We start from the raw sequence: 18,373 nt of genomic DNA, 5'->3' as shown, positions 1-18,373 counted from the left end.
GTTAATAACAGAGAAAATGACCCTGGTCTAGTCTCTCTTGGAGGAGCTGGTCTAGCTTCCCAGCATCATAGCCTAGGATTCCTAACCCTTTGAAAAGTGAGGAAGGGCAGCTTTTTCCTCTTTGTCTTCCCCAGTCCCACCCCTTTGCTTCCACTTGTCCTCCTACCCCCTGACTCCAATGCTGCTTGCAGAAAAGTTGGAGCTGGCTGCTCAGATCCAAGCTAATGTGGGAGGCCTGGACACTCTGATGGCTATCCTGGCCACCAAGGTCCTGACACCAACAGAGCGCCTTTCCTCTCGACGACTCCCACTGGCTTCTATGGGGCCTCTGGACCTGGGCATGGAGCTTTGGTCTCTTTGTTTGGAAACTACACTCAGGAGAATTGGTTATCCATAGTTTTAGGCATCATCAGAAGAGACAGAGAAGGAAAGTCCAGTGAGAAGTCATCCACTTGTCCTTCACACTCACAAGTCCGTGAGAGGCAGAAAGAGAGGCAGAAGGTAGTAACGTGGGCATACCACAGTCATTTCTACTGAGGAAGTGCTGTAGGCCCAGATGGTCAGGAGCTTCCGTATATGAGCGAAGGGTGGTCTCCCCTCTCCAGGCACAAGAGAATGAAAGAAAGAAAGCATAATAATAAATACTGCAGCTTCTGTAACCTATGCTCTTCAAGTATTGCTTGCTGTAAACAGTGTTTGATTTTTGTTTTCTTTTTAATTGCCAGGGACCACTGCATGATTGGAGTGAACTCCAAAGTCAAACACCCATGTCTCCAAATTAACTTTCAAATGGAACCTCATGGAGGCCTGGCCCACACACCTCCAGGCTGTTTCCCCAGGGTGCCTGGTTTATGACAGGGATTGATATGAGGCAGGGCTGCCAGGTGTCTGGTCTGGGAGAAGCCCACCTCACACCACTTCTCATAGTAACTTTAGGGAAATTGAAAGGAAACATATCAAAGACCAGCTCCTCATTTGTTGAGGTTTAGGATTGAATAAAACAAAACAAAAAACAGTAGCAAAAAGCATTGGTACTATCTAGGTACACATCTCCTCTCAAAAGATGAGAATATACAGGTGTGTGGTAGATAAAGCTCAGTTTCCAGTCAGCCAGGGTGAGCTCTTGATGGCTTTGCAATTTGTGCAAAGTTCTGGAAGTTCCATGCTCTTCTGGCTGCCGGGATAATTCCAGGTTTTACTGGCCTCTGTTTTTGCGAAGTGTTTGGTGCATACTTGTGCTCATTCTTCTTCTCCTCCTCTTCCTCTTTTTTTTTTTTTTTTAATTTCAAGGAAAAGGAGACAGTCATTTTCTCTCCAATGTCTCTCAGCATCTCTTTGCTTTCTCTGGCATTTGGAAATAGGCATTATATAAAGAAGGAGGAATGGGAGAAAAGAAGGAAGGGAGACAGAAATCAGAATTAAACAAAAGTTGGACGGGATTAACAGGGCGGCTTTTTGTTTTATTTCTGTTTTTTTCCCTTTTTCTTAAAAAAAATTAAATAAAGTTCTCATTATTTCCCCAATATACATCAAATGAGTTTTCATGCAAAGCAGCAGTCACAGAGGCAGAACTGTCCCCAGCTCGTGCCTCTCGGCTTTGAAGAACCACCTTCTCCTGGCCCCGGGTTCTCTGGTGTTCTCACTGAGGATGGATGATGCCCACTGTCTCTCCCAGCTGGAACTGGCTGTGACGAAACTTGGCTGGCATAGGGAGAGGGGCCCTCCCCTCTCCCCAGGATGGGGTCTCAGGGGACAGCAAGCTCTGGGGCCTGATCCCCATCACTTGTCCTTCCATCTGAGACTCCCAGTGTGACAGCTTGGACAGGTCCCTCTTCCCAGGAATGCGAGGCTCCTCCTCTCAGCTCTCAATGGACATGGCATTAATGAGCTGCTCCACCTTATAAGCCAGCCGCTGCCGCCGTGCCTGCTCATCCTGCTCAAGGGCCCCGATGAGCTGAGGAGCAAAAACAAAGGCAGGAAGACTTCAGGACTCAGAATAGAAGACACCGTTTTCCGGAGTCCTTCCCTCTTTGCCCTCTGTCTACCTTTCCATTCTGCCTTCATGCACATAACCTTAAATAATTTAAATGATTAACTGAATGAATACATGCACACACACCTATATATATATATGTATGTATGTATGGTGTTTAAAACATTATCTGGCATAGGAAGCGCTATGCAAGTGTTAATTATTGCTACTACTACTACTACTTTCAGGTTCCATGCTAAAGAAGCTTTGTGAGTTTTCCAAAGCTGTCCTATTCAACCTCTATTCGTATTAGGGTCCACCTGTCTATCTGAAATGTAACTGACAGGATCTGCCCGAGTGCAAAGAATAGTTTGATTCATTAAGAGAGAATGAAATTAATTATACAATACTTTGAACCGAAAAACAAATGATTAAAAGTGTTATTTATTGTGTTAACAATGAGTGAAAGACAATGAAGCGTATAAAGCCTTCAGTGAATCAGGAGTTGAGTTGCCTCACAAAGGAATGATAATTTTTGAGCTCATGGGCTTCTGACTCCCTGAATGTGTTTTCTAAATGGCCATCTATTGTTATTTAAGGACTGAGTCAGGCTTCCTGCTCCTTGCCTGTTGGTTTCTGTCCCTGCTGGGGCCCTGTCTTACCTCCTCACTATACTTGCTGACGTAGGAGTAGATCTCATTGAGGGCACTCAGCATGTTGAACTCCACGGCGTGCAGGCGGGACTGCTCGGCGAGGTAGGCATTCATGTCCTGGTCACTGATGGCTGGGAGCTTGGCGATGTCTGCGTAGTATCTGCCAGAGACAGGATAGGCACCTTGATGGAGGCCTCAGCAAACATTTACCTATAGCTACCCCGGGCCGGGTCCTTCAAGGGCACTGACGTACCCAGTTGCTCCTGCCTCCCTATTTCTGTTCTGATGTGGCTTCCTCTGGCCTCTTGCTTCATGCTGAGGTTGAGGCTGAAGGCCAGAGTTTCTTCAGTAGATTCCATCTAGCTGACAGCTTGTGGCTGCGGTGCCCAACAGAGTGGTTAAAAGCCCAGACTTTCACCAGGCTCTTTGTGTTCAAATCCCAGCTCTGCTACCTGCTAGCTGTGTGACGCAGGGCAAGTTATTTACCCTCTCTGTACCTCAGTTTCCTTATCAGTAAAATGGGGATAATAATAATATTGGCTTCACAACTCTGCTGGACATTTTAATGAGATGATACACACAAAATCTTTATCAGAATGCTGAATGCTTAGCACATGCTCAATGAATGGTAATTAGGATGATAATCATCGGACTTCCAAGGGCACAAAGCCACGCAGCAGGGGGCGTGGGCAGGGAGGGGAGTGGGAGGTCCTGAAGAGATGACAGACTCCGTCGTCTGAGTCCTCAGTCAGTGATGACTATAGAGCGGGGAATGGGTAGGGAGACAGGGGTATGGGCCTGTCCTGAGGGTGCTACTGACCTCTCCACCCAGCTCTTGTAACTGGGGATGTCCTTGGCATAGAGCAGCTTGTTGGAGGGGGAGTCCTTGCCCAGCCGGTGCTCTGACGTTGAACAAGAGTCCATGAAGGTCTGGGCCACCACAGAGAGGCAGGCATCCGTGATGCTGCCCTTGTGGATGTCAAACACGAACTGGGGGTTCTTAATCACATTCACCCAGAAGCGCAGAGGGAGGCTGTGGGGAAAGGCAGAGCAGACTTGAGAATGCACGTGGGCCGTGCCCCTTCTGCTGCCCACTGATATTCTTCCCCCTCAAAGGTCAAATGGTCCACCTGAAGGGGCAAAGGAGTAAAATGGAAGAAAATAGGTACAGCCAGGGTTAATTTAGCCTAAGCTGTTACTGACCTGGGAGAAATGGAAGGAGAGGCACGTTGTACCCTAATGGGGGCACTGACCCTGATCTCTAACATCCAAGGGGTGGGCCTGGGTGTGTTCTGTTCCCTTCTGGGAGACTTTTCTAAAGGCCTCTGTGCCCCTAGGCAAGCCCAAGTACAGAGGACAGCACATTTTCTCAGGGCTTCAAACAAAGCCACCAGGCTCCTGGAGTCCCTTCACACTGCCCGTGGCCATTGTCCGGAAGAAGGCAGGCAGCAGCCCCAGGCTCAGCCTCAGAGCGGGCACAAAGGGTGCCACCTGCGCTCCCCGCCCAGCCCGGCTGCCCAAGCTACTTCCCAGGGCTGGCCTGGCCTGGCTGGGCCGAGGAATGGGCTCCCCTGGGGGAAGTTCTTTCATGACTCTCCCCAGGGCATTCTTGTATCTGGGCAGGGGCAGAGGGAGAAGTGGAGGCCATTGTTGGCATCCTGGGAATGACTCACTGTAGCTCAGAGATTTTCCCACCCCAAGAGGAACCGATCAGTAGTTAGGAGACTTCCTTCTGCAACTCGGGAATTTATAACCAGAGGAGAATGAGTTTTCTCTGCTCCTTAGACCATAAAGCAGATAAGCCCATTTACTCTCCTTCAAAATCAGAACAGCTGCTGGTTTTACTTCCTTTTCCAGCTTTGCCTTCTCTTCCAGCTGCCTTCTGGGCTTTAACTCTTTTGACTCCTCTGTGGAACCGGCCCTGTCGCAGGCTTGTCCTCCAGCCTGAGATGACGTTCCCAGCTCCCCAGCTTCTTCTTCTCTCCCCTTCTTCATCTTCTGTTGACTCTCATGGGCCCCAAACTTTCCCAAATGTCTCAGTAGTGCCAGGTCTTGGGGAAGATCTGCTTTACGCAGCCTCAAGCCCTTCCACCATGATTTCTGCCTATCTTCCAAAACACAACAGGATCCCTCACTTTCCTCTAGCCTGGGAGAAGCTGCTGCAGCTGAGAGCTGACTCATCTCTTCTGCCCTCCCCTTCTTCTGGCAGCCTTGGGTAGTTTCTGGTAATCTTTCCCTGGACATTTGCTATTGAGGTCTGGATAAGGAAACTCTCTCCACACCAAGATGCCAGGGTAGTGCATTTCTATTACTTGGATCTGGCCAGCACACAGAAGGCACAGAGATGTGGATAACCCTGGACTTTCTCGTGATTTCCCCTAAATTGCCCTCTCCCAGCACTGGGCTGGGGATGCTCCAAAGCAAAGGGGACAGGCATGTGCTGTCCAGGGAATGCAGATGGAAGGCCTGTCCTGGCAAAGTGGACTGTGGGCTCTTAACCCCAGGGCCACCCCAGCCTGTCCGTTTCACTCCACTGTGATCAAAGTTGCAGACTGAGGAAGGATCAGTGACCACAAGACCCGGGAGGAGGAAGGAAGAGATGGGGCTGGGGTTGGCTTTTTCCATAGTGTTTTGTTGGTTGCTAGGACTTTTGATTCCCAAATAACAGCCTGGGCCCATCTGTGTCAGCTCTGTTTTCTGAGGAGACCGCTGACTCCAGACAGCTGCATGGGCTGCCTGCCCAACCCAAATGCCTGGACCTCCCCTCTCCCCTCTCTGTGCTCTTTCCCAAAGAAAGCCTTTTGATGCCAGCTCTTGGCCGGGTCCTGTCTGAACTGAAAGCCAGTCCTTAGCTTGGTCTGTGGTCCAGGTTCAAAACCCATGAGGATAAAGTCTCATACCAGGGGCCTGAGGGCTTCTCCTACTGCTGGTCTGGTTGCAGAGGTGACTTTAGGGGAGAGAGTCATGCCTGCAGGGCATTCTGCCTGCTGCTTCCTGAAAGCTATGGCGCCAGGATAATCACTTGGCCTTAAGAGATCAAGTTTGCAATGAAATCCTCCCTGTCAGTGGGCTCAAGTCTATAGCAGGTGTGAACTCCCTCTTCAGTGCTGACCAACTTCACCGGGGGTCTCAGTTTAATTCAGGGATTCCCCATCTCAGGAAGTGCCTTAGAACTGCCCCACTCAGAATGCCCCACGATGCCTGGCTGTGAAGCTCCGCTGCAGGCTTCAAATGCAGCTCTTTGCATAGGTTCCCCCAGCTCCCTTCTCCTGAGAACCAGAGATCTCAGAGCCAGGGGAGGAGGCTCTTCTTGGGGGACTGGTCACAACCTGGAAGGGCAGAACTCAAGGGTACATCCTATGGCTGGGCCTCAAGCCAGGCAGGCCCCACTTGGCACAGGCAGCTGGGGACCGTGTGGGCTCTGCAGAGCATATGTGCACTGTTTGTTTCAGGAGCTTCGGATCACCCAGCCCCAGCTGAGAATAGGCTACCCTCCCACCCTCCCATCTCCTGGTCCTCATCCCTCTTAGCTCCAGGCCTCTCCAGGCTGCACCTCCTGCTGCGCTCCCCGAGGGTTTACCAGTTGCTCTTCCAGGTGTGCCGCACATCTGTGTCATGGATGCTGTGCCTGTCTGCCTGCTCATCTAGGAAATCAAACATGTACTTGATGGCCAGGGGGAGAGCGCTGCCCCGGTGCACAGTGCTGAACAAGGTCTCAAACAAGTCATCCACGAACTTCTGCAGGGTGCCCTGGAGGAGGGGTGGGGGAGAGTAAGATGGAGGGGGGTGACGGCAGGTAGCAGACAGGCATACCAGATGGTGCCTTGGACCCATCCTGCCTTGGAAATTTGTCTGGGACACGAGACTGTGCAGGCAGTGTTGCGGGGTGGGGAAGGGTACTGTTGGTTAGCTGGGGAGGTGGGAGAAACTGGGTGCGCTGTGAATCCTGGGGAAGAATCTCTCCTCCAACCTGCAGCCACATTCCACATAGGGTGTAGGCTCAAGGTCTTTGATAGGAAGACAGGAAGTGCCCTGAGTCCGGGCTTCCCATGGGTGAATGAGGGGGCACAGGCTGCAAGCCAGTCTGGAAACAGTATCCGAGGAACAAGCTGGAGGACTGGGTGCCTCCTGGCAGGAGCACAGCAGGACCAGGAGAGTCTGTTAGGAAGGTATGAAGAGGCTTAGGATGTTAGTGGCCTGAGACAAGTGGTATCTGGAATGTGGAATGTGGGTGAAGGGTCTAGACTCAAGAACCACCTCCCCACAGGCAGAGTGCTGATCCACAGGGCTTTGGAGGGTCTCTGGGGCAGGAATAAGACTGGGCCTGGCTCCCACAGTTTACAGGCTCATGGCAGACCTCTGAGGGTCAGCAGAAACCTCTAGCCTTTTCTGTTATCTCTTTGTTGGTCTCTTGTTGTTATGCTGAGCATATTAGGCAAAGCTAAAATGGAGACATGGGGTCTCATGGAATATTTCTGGGCCACTCTGGGAGCAAGTCTGAGAGCTGTAAGTTGGATGCCACTGTATTAAAACTTCAGTGCCATTGTTGGAGGTCCATCGGGGAGAGTATTTGAAATCTAGCCCCGCCTGGAAAACATTGGCTCTTTGATTGTCATACTTACAGGCTTATTTTGTTACCTGCTAGGAAGGCTAAAAGATGCAGCCTCACTTCCATCAACATTTGGGGATAGCTGGGGTGAGATGGGATGGGAAGAAGCCACCCCTTGGATTACTGGCAGGGCCAGGCCTCTGTGCTTTCCCTCCCATTGTGGCCAGAAAGGGGATAGAAAGGCCAGCATATCTATCCAACTAATATCAGCAAGAAACCCCACTGCCTTCCTAAAGCTTAAGGGGTCCAGAGGGAGAGAGTTACTCTTCTGAAGCGAAACAGTAGTCTCAAGAAGTACGCAGAAAGCAAAGATACATTTGCTATTTTTGCCAAAGGGTAGAGAATAGCAGTGGCCTGATCCTTTGGAAGCCCTGCCCAGGGAACTGGACTCTCTCTCTCTCCCTTTTTTTTTTTTTTTCCAATTTTTTCCTCTTTTTTTTTTTCGTTAGTGGAGATCAGGTCTTGATATGTTGCCCAGGCTGGTCCCATACTGTTGGGCTCAAGCCATCCTTCTGCCTTGGCCTCCCAAAGTGCTGGGATTATAGGCATGAGTCGCCAGGTCTGGCTGTACCTGGACTCCAGACACCCTTTCTGTGTTGTGGAGGGGCAGGACGTGCTCCTTTAACGAGCACTCCCTGGTCTGGGCAGAGCGGGAGTTACCTTGGTGGCCAGTAGTCGGGTCAGGTAGATCTCGGACACCATCTTGCTGCCCCGGTCACCCTCCTTCTGGTCACCGTGGTCATGGTTCTTCACCAGATGCCACACTTTGACCCCACTTTCCAGGTCTGGGGTGATCATCGGGGCCCGGGACCGCAGGCTGTCGGGGCTGCCCGTATACCTGAAGGAGGAGTCTGAGGAGAAGGGGGTGGTGGAGGGCTGTGAGTAACTGAGTCACCGGCCTTGCTTGTAGAATCCTTCCAGAATCCCTGCCCGCCTGCTGCATACACTCAGAATAAACTCATTTCAGCTGAAAGGGGACCGTTGGGACCTCATATATGGCAGGCTATTTTAGGGATCCTTGGTTGGCATGAGGACAGAAGAGCCTGAAGGCTTTTTTAGAAGAGGATTTATAAATTTTGTGAATTAGAGACACCCTTGGGAATTTGGGAGTCCCCTCTACTCTGACACTCCCAGCAATGAATAATTAATAGGTAAAATGTCAATAGGATATTTTCGTCGGTGCTTTAATAGAAATCTGGATACTAAAGAGCTGCAAGTTGTAATTCTCCTCTTGGGAGTTAAGGGTCTCTTCTTGCATGGGGCCTGGGGTATGGAATTTCCTGAGCCCTTTTTGGTGCTGCTGGGTTCAGTCCTGTGGTGCCCTTTGGTTGGGAAGCCCAAGGCCTTAGTGCATACATGAAACCAGAGCAAATAAAATAAGGGACAAGGAGGTGCCATAACCTCATTGCCCAGAGGGCCTGGGGGCCCCAGTACTCCTCGGACTAATTTATTGATCAAACTGGGACACTTTTGAGAGTAAAGGGGGGCACTCTTAATAATTCAGCCGGGACAACAGGCATAAACTGGACTGGCCCAGGCAACCTGGGATATATGAACCCCCAGCCAGGTGCCTTCCTGGTTCTGGGCCACTCTGACTCCTCTACCAGGCTGGGATATCAAAGAAAGGGCACATGGTGCCACCTGCTCCCACGGCTCTGAGGGCGCTGGCTGCCTGGGAATGCCTGGACTAGGGAGGACAGAAACCAACTGGCAGGAGCCTGTGATTGGGCCAGCAGCAGCAAGGGCTGCCTGCTGTTAGAAGGGGTAGTGAGTGGGCCCTGCTAGGTCACGGAAGACTCTGCTCTGAGCTGCCCAGTCTGCCCTCATGGTTCTCACCGTATCTGCTGATGGACGTCCGGGAGATGCTGGCAGAGGCAGGGATGTTGTAGGAGGAGGTCTGTTTGGGGACCAGAGCCACCACCGACCTGTCTGACACCTGAGAAGGGTACAAAAGGTACAGTACAAAGGTGAATGTAGGTGTCTTGGGAAGTTAGATAGTCAAGTATTTCTAGAGGGTTATAAGATAGCTGTGGGGTAGAGAGCAAGGAGTACAGGAATACCAGAAACAACCATTACTGCTGTTTTTTGAGCTTTTATCGGTTAGAGCTGCATAACCCAATATTTGATTGAGCATTGGAAATGTGGTTAATCCCACCTAAGATGAGCTGTGTCTAAATTGAGATGTGCTATAAATATACATTACATGCTGGATTTCAATGACAGTATGAATACAAAGATAAACTATCTTATTAATAATTTTTAAATTGATTACATATTGAAATGATAATCATTTTAGACCAGTTAGATTAAATAAAACATGTAACATTAATTGATCTTTTTATTTTTACCTTTTTAATGTGACTAATACAAAAAGTTTAAATTACACATGCGGCTTGCACATGTGGCTTGCATTAATTTTCTACTGGACAGCACTGGGCTAGACCCAGTCTCCCATCCACTTGGCGAGCTATGCACAAGTATTCCCATTTTACAGATGAAAAAAAAAATGGAATCATAGGGAGGCTATGCAACCTCTTAAAAGTCACATAATTCATACATGGTAGAGCCAATATTTGTAGCCAGGTCTGTCAGGCTCCAGAGCACATGTTCTCTTCATTATATATTCTAACTTGGAATTTTATTTCGAGTCACACTGGTCTGAGGCCCATTTTCCTTTTGGCTCTGCTTTCTTTCTGGCCTGGGTCCTATAATGCCTGGATCACTTCAAATAGTTTCATCAAAAGGGCAGCCACTCTTGGGGACTGAGCGAGAAAGATGGTGTCTTGTCCTATCCTCTATGAGGGCGCCCCAGCTCAGCACCCAGCCTGCAGGGAGAGGGCTGATAAATGAGGAGCCATATTGAAGACATTTGGGGCCATTTTGATTTAAGATTACCCTCCATCCAGTAAAAACAGAGAATCTCCAGAATCGTGGCGATCCAATTAAACCCCTAATGCAGAGGGAATAAAACAGCTATAATAATGTTATGGACCATAAAACATTCCTATTAAACCATTTTTTATTTTCACAATTTTTATGAACTTTATAAGTTTGATTTATAGCTGCACCAGTCATAAAACCATCTTTCTGGGTCTTAAATTGTCAGTCCCTCTCTCCTACCAAAAAAGAATTAAATGTGGGGAAGTCAAACTATAAATGAACATTAGTGCTAACGAGATTCCCTGATAGCAGGTTTTAGTGGTGGTGTTTAATTTTACCCTCCCTATAAATCTGCAGAAGCCTGGGAAGTTTTTTAACATCTCTTTGTTAATTAAGATTATGCAGATTTTCTTCTGCAGGGGCTCCAAGGACCTTTGACTCCAGAGAGGGTAACAAGAGGGCAGTGCATTGACTTGATGGTATAAAGCTCCAAGGTCCTGTGCCTAGAAGGTGCCAAGGCTCCATTAGTTCCCAGGTAGAGTAGCTCCCTGGACTTGTCAGCCGTTGGTACCATCAGCACTAGGACTGGGAGGGGGGCAGTCTCTACCTCTGTCTTTCAGGAATTCTCCTTACAACTGACAGCCCAGAAGTGATACCCGGAAAGCTTGGCAGGGGCAGGAGTTTACACTCCCAGGGAGAACAGATTACATTATCATTTATAGTTTCTTGTCACCTAATGAAAGATTCACAAGGTGACTCAAATGACCACAGTTCAACTCAATTGCAGGTCTAGTCACTAAACCTCTCTTGTCCTTGGTTTTTCTCTGTCTTAACCAACAGGTGGTGCAAGTCCATGGTCAAGATGCCTGGCTGGATCTGACCTTGACTCTGCTGCTTACTCGCTCCAGGACTTAACCTCTCTGAGCCTTAGTGGTCAGTGGGGATAATAATTGCATGTAGTTTGTGGTGAGAATTAAAGAAGTTAAAACACAGAAAGGCTGAGAGCGGTGCCTGGTATCCAGTGAGCATGCAGTAAGTGTTGGTATTAGTGTTGCTATTATGAGCATCATCATCATCATCATCATCACAGTCTCCCAAAGGGAAGAATACTCCCTGCTGTCCCCTGTCACTCAGGGCTAGCATGTGGGAAGTGACTTGCACTCAGTAAAACTCAGTAAATATTTGAGGACTGAATGCATACATGAATGATAAATGACATCAGGGAATTGAAAGTGCTTTGTATGATCAGCACCATAAGAACAAAATAGTCCCTTCTTCTGATTGGGAGCCGTAGGCTGGAAAGCCCAGTGACAAGCATTAGGGTGTCAGAGACAGAAGCAGAAAGACCCCACTCCTGCCCTTTAGAAACTCATGATTTGGGGGCATCATGTTATTTTCTTTTGTACTTTCTTATTCAGCTTTAATTGGCTCATTACAATTGTTCTACTGGATACATTAAGCACCATATGAAATGGTGGTGTTTGGGCATGTGTGTATGTGTACAGAATTAACAGGGAGTGATGAAAGCTACCTTATCTGTAAGTACAATCCTGGGCACCTCACACTTTCACAAGTCAGGGTTGTTATCTCCATTTTACAGATGAGGAGCCCAAGGTGCAGAGGTTAAAGTCACACCACCAATGAGTGGGGAAGCAGGGGTTAAATACAGCTTCTAAAGCCTCTTCTCTTTCCACTGCACCACACTCATGTCCTCTGGGCAGGGGTCCAGGCAGGGTGTTAGGATGGGAGGTGCAGGCGAGTCAGGGGGATGGAGCCTGGAGAAGAGCATTTTTGGGGACCCCTGTGCCCCAGCTTCCTCTGTGCCCATGGAGGCTCCTGCCAGCTCCAGTGCCTGGTGGTTGGCAGCTCAGTGCCTGACAGCCCAGCCTGCCAGCCCCTCTACAGATCCTTCTTTCCGAGACAGCGACATGGGAGGATGTTATTAATCAGACGATCCCATGGGTCTTGCAGCCTGAGGCGCTTCCTCTGGTTGGTTTAATTTCCCTTGGTGTCTCTTATTTCCAGTTTCTATTTTAGTATTTTTTCTGAATCCCTACCTGTCTACCTGTGCTTAATCTTACAGAGACCCCCAGCTGCGAGTGGTTACCATGGGAGGGGAGAAGAGGCGGGAGTAGATACCTCCTTGATCTTGTGTTCTTTTGCTGGGATTTTTCTTTTTTTTTGACTGCTCATTCAGTGTGTCTGCCTGTGTGCTAAACACCTCACCTTCTGTCTTGAATCTATTCCATAAAACTGTATGGAGCAGGGTTCACCAGGAGCCCCATTTTACACATGAGAGAAAAGAAAGCCTGAGTAATTTTCCCAAGGACACCAGCTACTAAGAGGAAGAATGTAAGACCTGAAGAGAAGTCTATCCAATACCCTGCTCCACTGTAAGTCAGAGGTGTGGGCTGTGTTAGTAAGATGCTAAAGAGAGAAAGTGCCAGGTACCTTAAGGTAGTTGTCCATGTGGAGGGCTTTGCAATATGCATTTGATTTTTGTTGTTGTTGTTTTGTTTTGTTTTTTGCAAATGTGGAGGTACACAGAATAGAAATGCCTAGGCCTTACCCCAGACCTGTTAAATCTGTTTCAGAGGGTGGAGTCTGGTCACTCACGTTTTTTATCAGTTCCCTCAGTAATTCCAATGGGCAGCCATGGCTAAGAATCCCTGTTCTATGCTCCAGCAGGAGGAGGAAAGCAGGGAGAGGAAAATCGTTTTCAGACTTTTGAGGCCTTAGAGCAAGGCTTAGCGGGAAGGGAACATTCTGGGAAGCTGAAGAGGGGAAGAGACACCCCCCCTCACCTGATAATGCATCAGTGTGTTGAGCCGCTTCCAGTCGCCCTCAATCTTGGTGGTGATGTCCTCATCTTGCAGCACGACCCGGGCGATCCGGCCTTGGCGCCACTCTGGGTGGAGGGGGTGGTGCAGGGAGCAGCGTGAGAGGGATGAGGGCTGTGAGCCAGTGTCTCCCAATTGCACCTTCTCTAGGGACGTGGCAACCCGGCCCCCTCAAGCTGGTACCAATAACAGAGGCTAGAGACATCTAGGGCTCCATGGGCCCAGGCAGCAGAGGAAACACGTGGACCTCCCCAGAGACAGCCACATCTGAACAGACAGTGCCCAAAGCGGAAGCATTTCACATGGGCCTCACCTGGCCAGGACACAGTCATGCCCCTGCAAGGGTTGTGGGCAGGGCAGCTTCCCTTCTTTCACCCCTCAACCCCTGCCCTCACACTCTGAGTCCAGGCTTCCTACCCAAGTCCATGTCCACCGCCCTCGGCCGCTGGGAATAGGGCACATTCTTATACACGGCATCAAGAATCTTCTCCTTGACCTGTGTGATGGTGTCACAGTTTAACACCTTCACTGGGATCTCTGGACTGTTCTCGTTGTCAGGGTTGACGCAGTTCAGGATCTACAAATAGGAGACAGAGGGCGAGCAGGACAGGAGTTGAAGGAATAGTTTGAGGGAGAGGGTCAGGACCTCAGAATCTTCTTTTTCCAAAGTTCACCCTCCTTATAGGGGAAATAAGGGTACTTTTCCGGTCTGTGACTCAGTTTCCCTCACCTTCCTAACATCTGCCAAATGAGAGCCTGAGTCATTGTGTCCACTTCTTCTTTCTCAAAGCACCAGGACTCTACTTTCTAGCTCCTGGATGGATTAGGGGAGACTATAGGCCTGGAATGAGGTACCCTCGGTGTTTAGAGATGGCTCTACATGTATCAGAGACTAGTCATGCACTTCCCCAAAGCCTCTATGTTAGGAACCAACATACATCTTTCTCATAATACCAATTACCCAATAACTAATGATGGGTGAACTTTTTTCTCCCCCAATATTATCTAGGATAAACCAAGGCATAGAGTGCTTGGGATAGGGGGGCAGGCCTGCCCACCTTGCTCTTGGTACACTAAGTTGCCCTTTGGGCTCACCCCAGACCAGCCTCCCATCCTCTTTATTGACCCCCTAGACTGCTTTTATGGACAGAAGGCAGAGTAAGGGGCAGAAGCAGAAGATACATATGTGGGCCCGGAGCTTCTGGCTTCCTCACCAGGGTTTTGTACTCGATCTGCTGCCGGATGAGCTTGTCCTCGCTCAGGGAGTAGCGGGCCTCGCCTGTGATGGCGTCAATGGGGCCCTTCTCCATCTGCTGCTTGATGGCGCAGTATAGCATGAAGAGTGGCTCCCCCGCGCACTCCTGTGGGCACAGGCAGGGCAGGAAGTGTGGTCACGGCCTCCTCAGGTTTGCACGTTTTCCCTTTTCTCTCTCGGAGCGAGGCCAGTGGAATGAGGGGCTTTAGCACACCCAGTCTAGGTTCCTGCTCCTGAGGGAGGGGGTCCCCATGCAGCCCTGTGGCCAGGATCTGAGCAGCAGTGCCATCCTGCCCTGGACGCTATTTCTCGTCTCACTCCCTTTCTCACCTTTAGGAACTTGTGCAGGAGGAAGGCGAACCAATTGGTCAGCATCTTTTCAGCCACAGACTCTGTCCTGGGGAAGGGAGAAAGGGTAAGGGGCAGTCCTTCACAGAGGGGTCTCCATGGTGGGGCCTGGGCTTGCCGTGAGGTCTCCCAAGAGAACAATGGAGCATGCGAGAATGCAGGGCGGGAGTCAGGACACTTGGGTCCCAGCCCAGCTTGCCCAGTAACTAGACTGTGACCTGGGGGTAGGGGTGGCTTCTTCCTGGGCCTCAATTTCCTATGAAAATGGAGAGGTTGGCCTTTTCAGCCCTGATGGTCCGTGGTGCTCTGAACTGCTTTGGATGCATCTGAGACAGGGTCTGTGGATAAGGGCACCTCACTATCCCACAGGGCTATAAAGAACCGGTTCTCCCAACTCACTTCTGGCCTCAAAGTGATAACTAGAGAGTTTCCCAGTCCCTCTGGGCTTTCTTGCATGCATGAGCACCCTGTTTTGCCTATCTGGAAGATGCCTGGTCCCTTCCCCTCCAAACACACTCATGGTTAGACTTTCTTGGGTTCAAATCCTGATTCTGCCATACATTGGCTGTGTGACCTTGGGCAAGTCATTTAACCTCTCTGGTTTCAGTATTCCTATCTCTAAATGGAGACAGTCATAATAACATCCACCCCCAATGGTTATTGTCAGGGTTGAATGAGTTAATATTTGTAAAGTGCTAAGAAAAGTGCCTGGCACCTGCTAAGCACTATGCATTAGCTGTCATTATTGCTGTCATGTGGGGTCTTGGATCCCAGCCCTCAGGTAGAGAGCAGTGCTTAAGTGTTTTGCCAACAGGGGATTTGCTCATGCAAGGGCTGGCCCCCCTCCCCTTCCCGTCCCAGGGCTACAGATCTGGGGATTTGGGAAGGAACAAAGCGGCTGTGACAGACCCTCAGTGAAGGGGATGCCGGAGGGGTATTTTAACTCCCTGCACGTGGTGCAAATTATACCCTCTGGTTGCAGTAAATCCCAGGCATTTGCCAGGGCTGCTCAGCAATCTGGGCTGGGAGAGAGTGACAATGGCAGAAAAAATTGTAGCTTTCTCCCGTGGCTCCTCCCAGCACCCTCTCCCTGCATTGTGCTTGAGATTAGCTCTAATTTAAATACAACAGTTCTTAATGAGAGTTTCTAATGCTCAGATTGGCAGGATGGGGGCTCAGTACTCATAAAACAAAGCCATTCTTCCTCCCTCCTCACCCCACGCGGGGCCTGGAAGCCTGAGACCTTGCTACGGGAAGGCTAAAGAGGAGGGGTGGTGAATGGAGGTGGAGCCCTCCAGCCCCCGCTGCCCAGAGGACTCCAAAGCTGTGCCCAGCTCCCCACGGCCTCTAGAGAGGGTGGGCTCAGGGGATGCTGAGGTCTCCAACCCTCTCCCCTGCCAGGGAAAATGCAGTGGGCATGTGTAGTGGATGTTGTGATTCAGATCCAGGAAGCTGAGCTCAGAAGGCACAGCCTTCCAGGCTGTCCAAACCCCTAGCTCAGTGCTGCGCAATAGAACCTTCTGCGATAATGGGAATGTTCTCTATCTGTGCGGTCCCGTATGGTGGCCACTAGCTGCAACGTGGCGACCAAGCAATTAGAATGCGGCTAGGTGCTCGGGCGATGGAGGAGCTGGATTTTACATTCTATTTCATTTTGATTTGTAGCAGCTACCTGTGGCTAGGGGCCGCTGTGCTGGACAGCACAGCTCTAGAGGCATGGGGAGGAAGAGACTGTGAGATAGGAATTATTTTTCTCATTGTGTCTAGGAGGAAACTAAACAACAGAGAGGTTACAACACTGGCCAAAAATCACAGAGTTAGCAGGAGGCAGAGCTGGGACTCCAGCTGAGATCCGAGCAAAGGTCTGAGCTCATCCATCACACCTGGGTGACTTCAGACTCTGTAGTCTCCCTGGGCTGAGGGAAAGTCAGATTCTGCCCTGCAGAGACGTGAGGACACAGGCTGCTCTGAATGGGTGCCCCTTCTGGGGAGTGGGCCTTCTCATGCTGCTTGTGGGGCCTGCTATAATGAGGTGCTCTGTCCCCATTCAGACTCCTGCCACCCTCTCCACCCACTGCTGCGGGCCAGACCTCCGGAGTAGCAGCTTGGGGTGGTTCTTGTTTTCCAGGTTCTTATCGATGAGGTCAGAGAGCAGCTGCTTGAGGACATCAGTGGCGTACTCCAGGCGGCCCTGCAGGCCGGTCATGATGAGCGAAGCCACGTTGCCCCGGTCGCGCATGGAGAAACTGCGCTGCAGCTCCAGGGTGCGGATGAAGGTCAGCAGGAACACCTTGTTATTGATGAGCTGAGCAAAGAGCTTCAGGGCCTTCTCCACGTGCTGCTGCCCGTTTCCTTGTACCTGGGGTGGGGCGTGGTGGAGGCGACGCCCTCAGAGGACAGGCATCGGGCCTCCTACCTAGGGTCTCACTGAGGGCCTGCCGGCGATGACACTAGCTGTAGGACCCTATGTTTGAGGCCTATAACCACCCCCACCCCATTCCACCCACCCGTGATGATGTAGGAACAACTGGCTCTGAGGTCGACAGTCTGCTCTGACCTTGCACTGGCCTGGGGAGGCTGGGCTTCATGTGGAGCTCTCAGAGGGGAGGCTGCCTGATTTTCCCAAGGATAGAATAGGAGATGCCCCCTCAAACTTCTTCAGTTTACTAGTCTCCCCTTAGTCTCCTCTGCCTGATTTATTATCTTTAGTAAAACAAACCAACAAATGAACAAACAAACCTCATAGAATCCTGTGTATTTCTTTAAGCCATCTTAAATCCATTTTAGAATGAGGCAGGATCTTAGTTAATTAGTTCAGTCATTAATTAAAAAATGACAAACAATGAGCTTTACCCTGGAACCATCCCAAGGAGCCTGGGTGCCCCCTCGGCCGTAACCTTCCTGATAGCTCTGTTGCTGAGATGCTGTTACAAGCTACTGACCCGTCTTCACTGCTAACCTTACTCAGTGCTGCTGAGTCTCATCTGGATTTCCTAGGATACCTTGGGCCTGCATCCCTGCTGGGTGGTTGGGCCCAGGAGGCAGGCATTACCTCCAGCTCCCGCAGGACGGGGTGGTCCTCGATGCCTGGGAACAGGACTCGCATAGCGTAGGTACGATAGTCCAGGTAAGGGATTCCCGAGCGGTCCAGGTCACTGGTCAACTCATTGATATCCGTCTGGAGCTCAGCAAAAGCTATGAGAATAAGCAGACAGAGAGGCTCGTGGGGAAGCCCCAGTTGGGGGAGGAGAAAGAGGGAGAAGAAGTTTGCAAAGGAGGAGGGGAGGACGTTTTGTAGAGACTCTGAGGATTACGGGAGTGTGTCTCCAGAGGGCGGGGCTACTCCCAGCCTATCCTTTTTAGGTGGTGGGGACATGGGTGATTTTTATGTTATTTTCTCCTCTATACTTATCTATAATTTCAAATTTTCTCTTTACATATTACAAGTGTAGTTTCAACAAGGAAAAAAAAGTATCATGATTGGGCTGTTTAGTAAAGTTCCCGGAGATGCTGGAGGCAGGTGAGAGACCATGGCTGAGGGGGTTCAGCAAAGACCAGAACAGACAAAGTGCTGCCCTTTTCCAATCAAGACGATAAATGAAGATGCAAAAGCCTAGGGAAGGCCTGGTCATGAGACGCTCAGCTGAGAGCAGAGTTTGGGAAGGGAAGGGCTTCAGAAGCCTTACCTTGGTGGTGGCACACCTGCCTTCCTGGCTCCTTCCTCTGCCAAACTCACCAGCCCTGTTGCCAGGAGGAGCCTTGGCTCCATGTGTCCTATTTCCCAGCCCAGCTCTTCCCTGTCATCCAGCAGAGGGC

The 18,373-nt window shown here is 50.2% G+C and overlaps 1 protein-coding gene across 2 annotated transcripts in view; it reads right to left on the bottom strand.

Moving 5' to 3' along the window:
* Window positions 1-1,439: 1,439 nt before the first annotated feature.
* Window positions 1,440-18,373, bottom strand: part of PLXNA2 (plexin A2) — a 219,783-nt gene continuing 202,849 nt past the window's right edge. For both annotated transcript variants that reach the window (XM_002809516.6, XM_009238345.4), the window contains 12 exons: window positions 17,610-17,752; window positions 16,648-16,916; window positions 14,540-14,606; window positions 14,169-14,315; window positions 13,372-13,531; window positions 12,919-13,022; window positions 9,071-9,170; window positions 7,895-8,085; window positions 6,206-6,375; window positions 3,446-3,658; window positions 2,635-2,785; window positions 1,440-1,954 (listed from right to left, as the gene is read on the bottom strand). In XM_002809516.6, the coding sequence (XP_002809562.2) occupies window positions 1,859-1,954; window positions 2,635-2,785; window positions 3,446-3,658; window positions 6,206-6,375; window positions 7,895-8,085; window positions 9,071-9,170; window positions 12,919-13,022; window positions 13,372-13,531; window positions 14,169-14,315; window positions 14,540-14,606; window positions 16,648-16,916; window positions 17,610-17,752 (1,811 nt within the window). In that variant the 3' untranslated portion in view covers window positions 1,440-1,858. The remainder of the gene's footprint in view (window positions 1,955-2,634; window positions 2,786-3,445; window positions 3,659-6,205; window positions 6,376-7,894; window positions 8,086-9,070; window positions 9,171-12,918; window positions 13,023-13,371; window positions 13,532-14,168; window positions 14,316-14,539; window positions 14,607-16,647; window positions 16,917-17,609; window positions 17,753-18,373) is intronic.

This window comes from Pongo abelii, chromosome 1, assembly GCF_028885655.2.
Source record: "Pongo abelii isolate AG06213 chromosome 1, NHGRI_mPonAbe1-v2.0_pri, whole genome shotgun sequence".
Taxonomy (NCBI): Eukaryota; Metazoa; Chordata; class Mammalia; order Primates; family Hominidae; genus Pongo; species Pongo abelii.
Note: the sequence above shows the minus strand (reverse complement) of the source record. Positions and strands in the feature narration are given on the sequence as shown.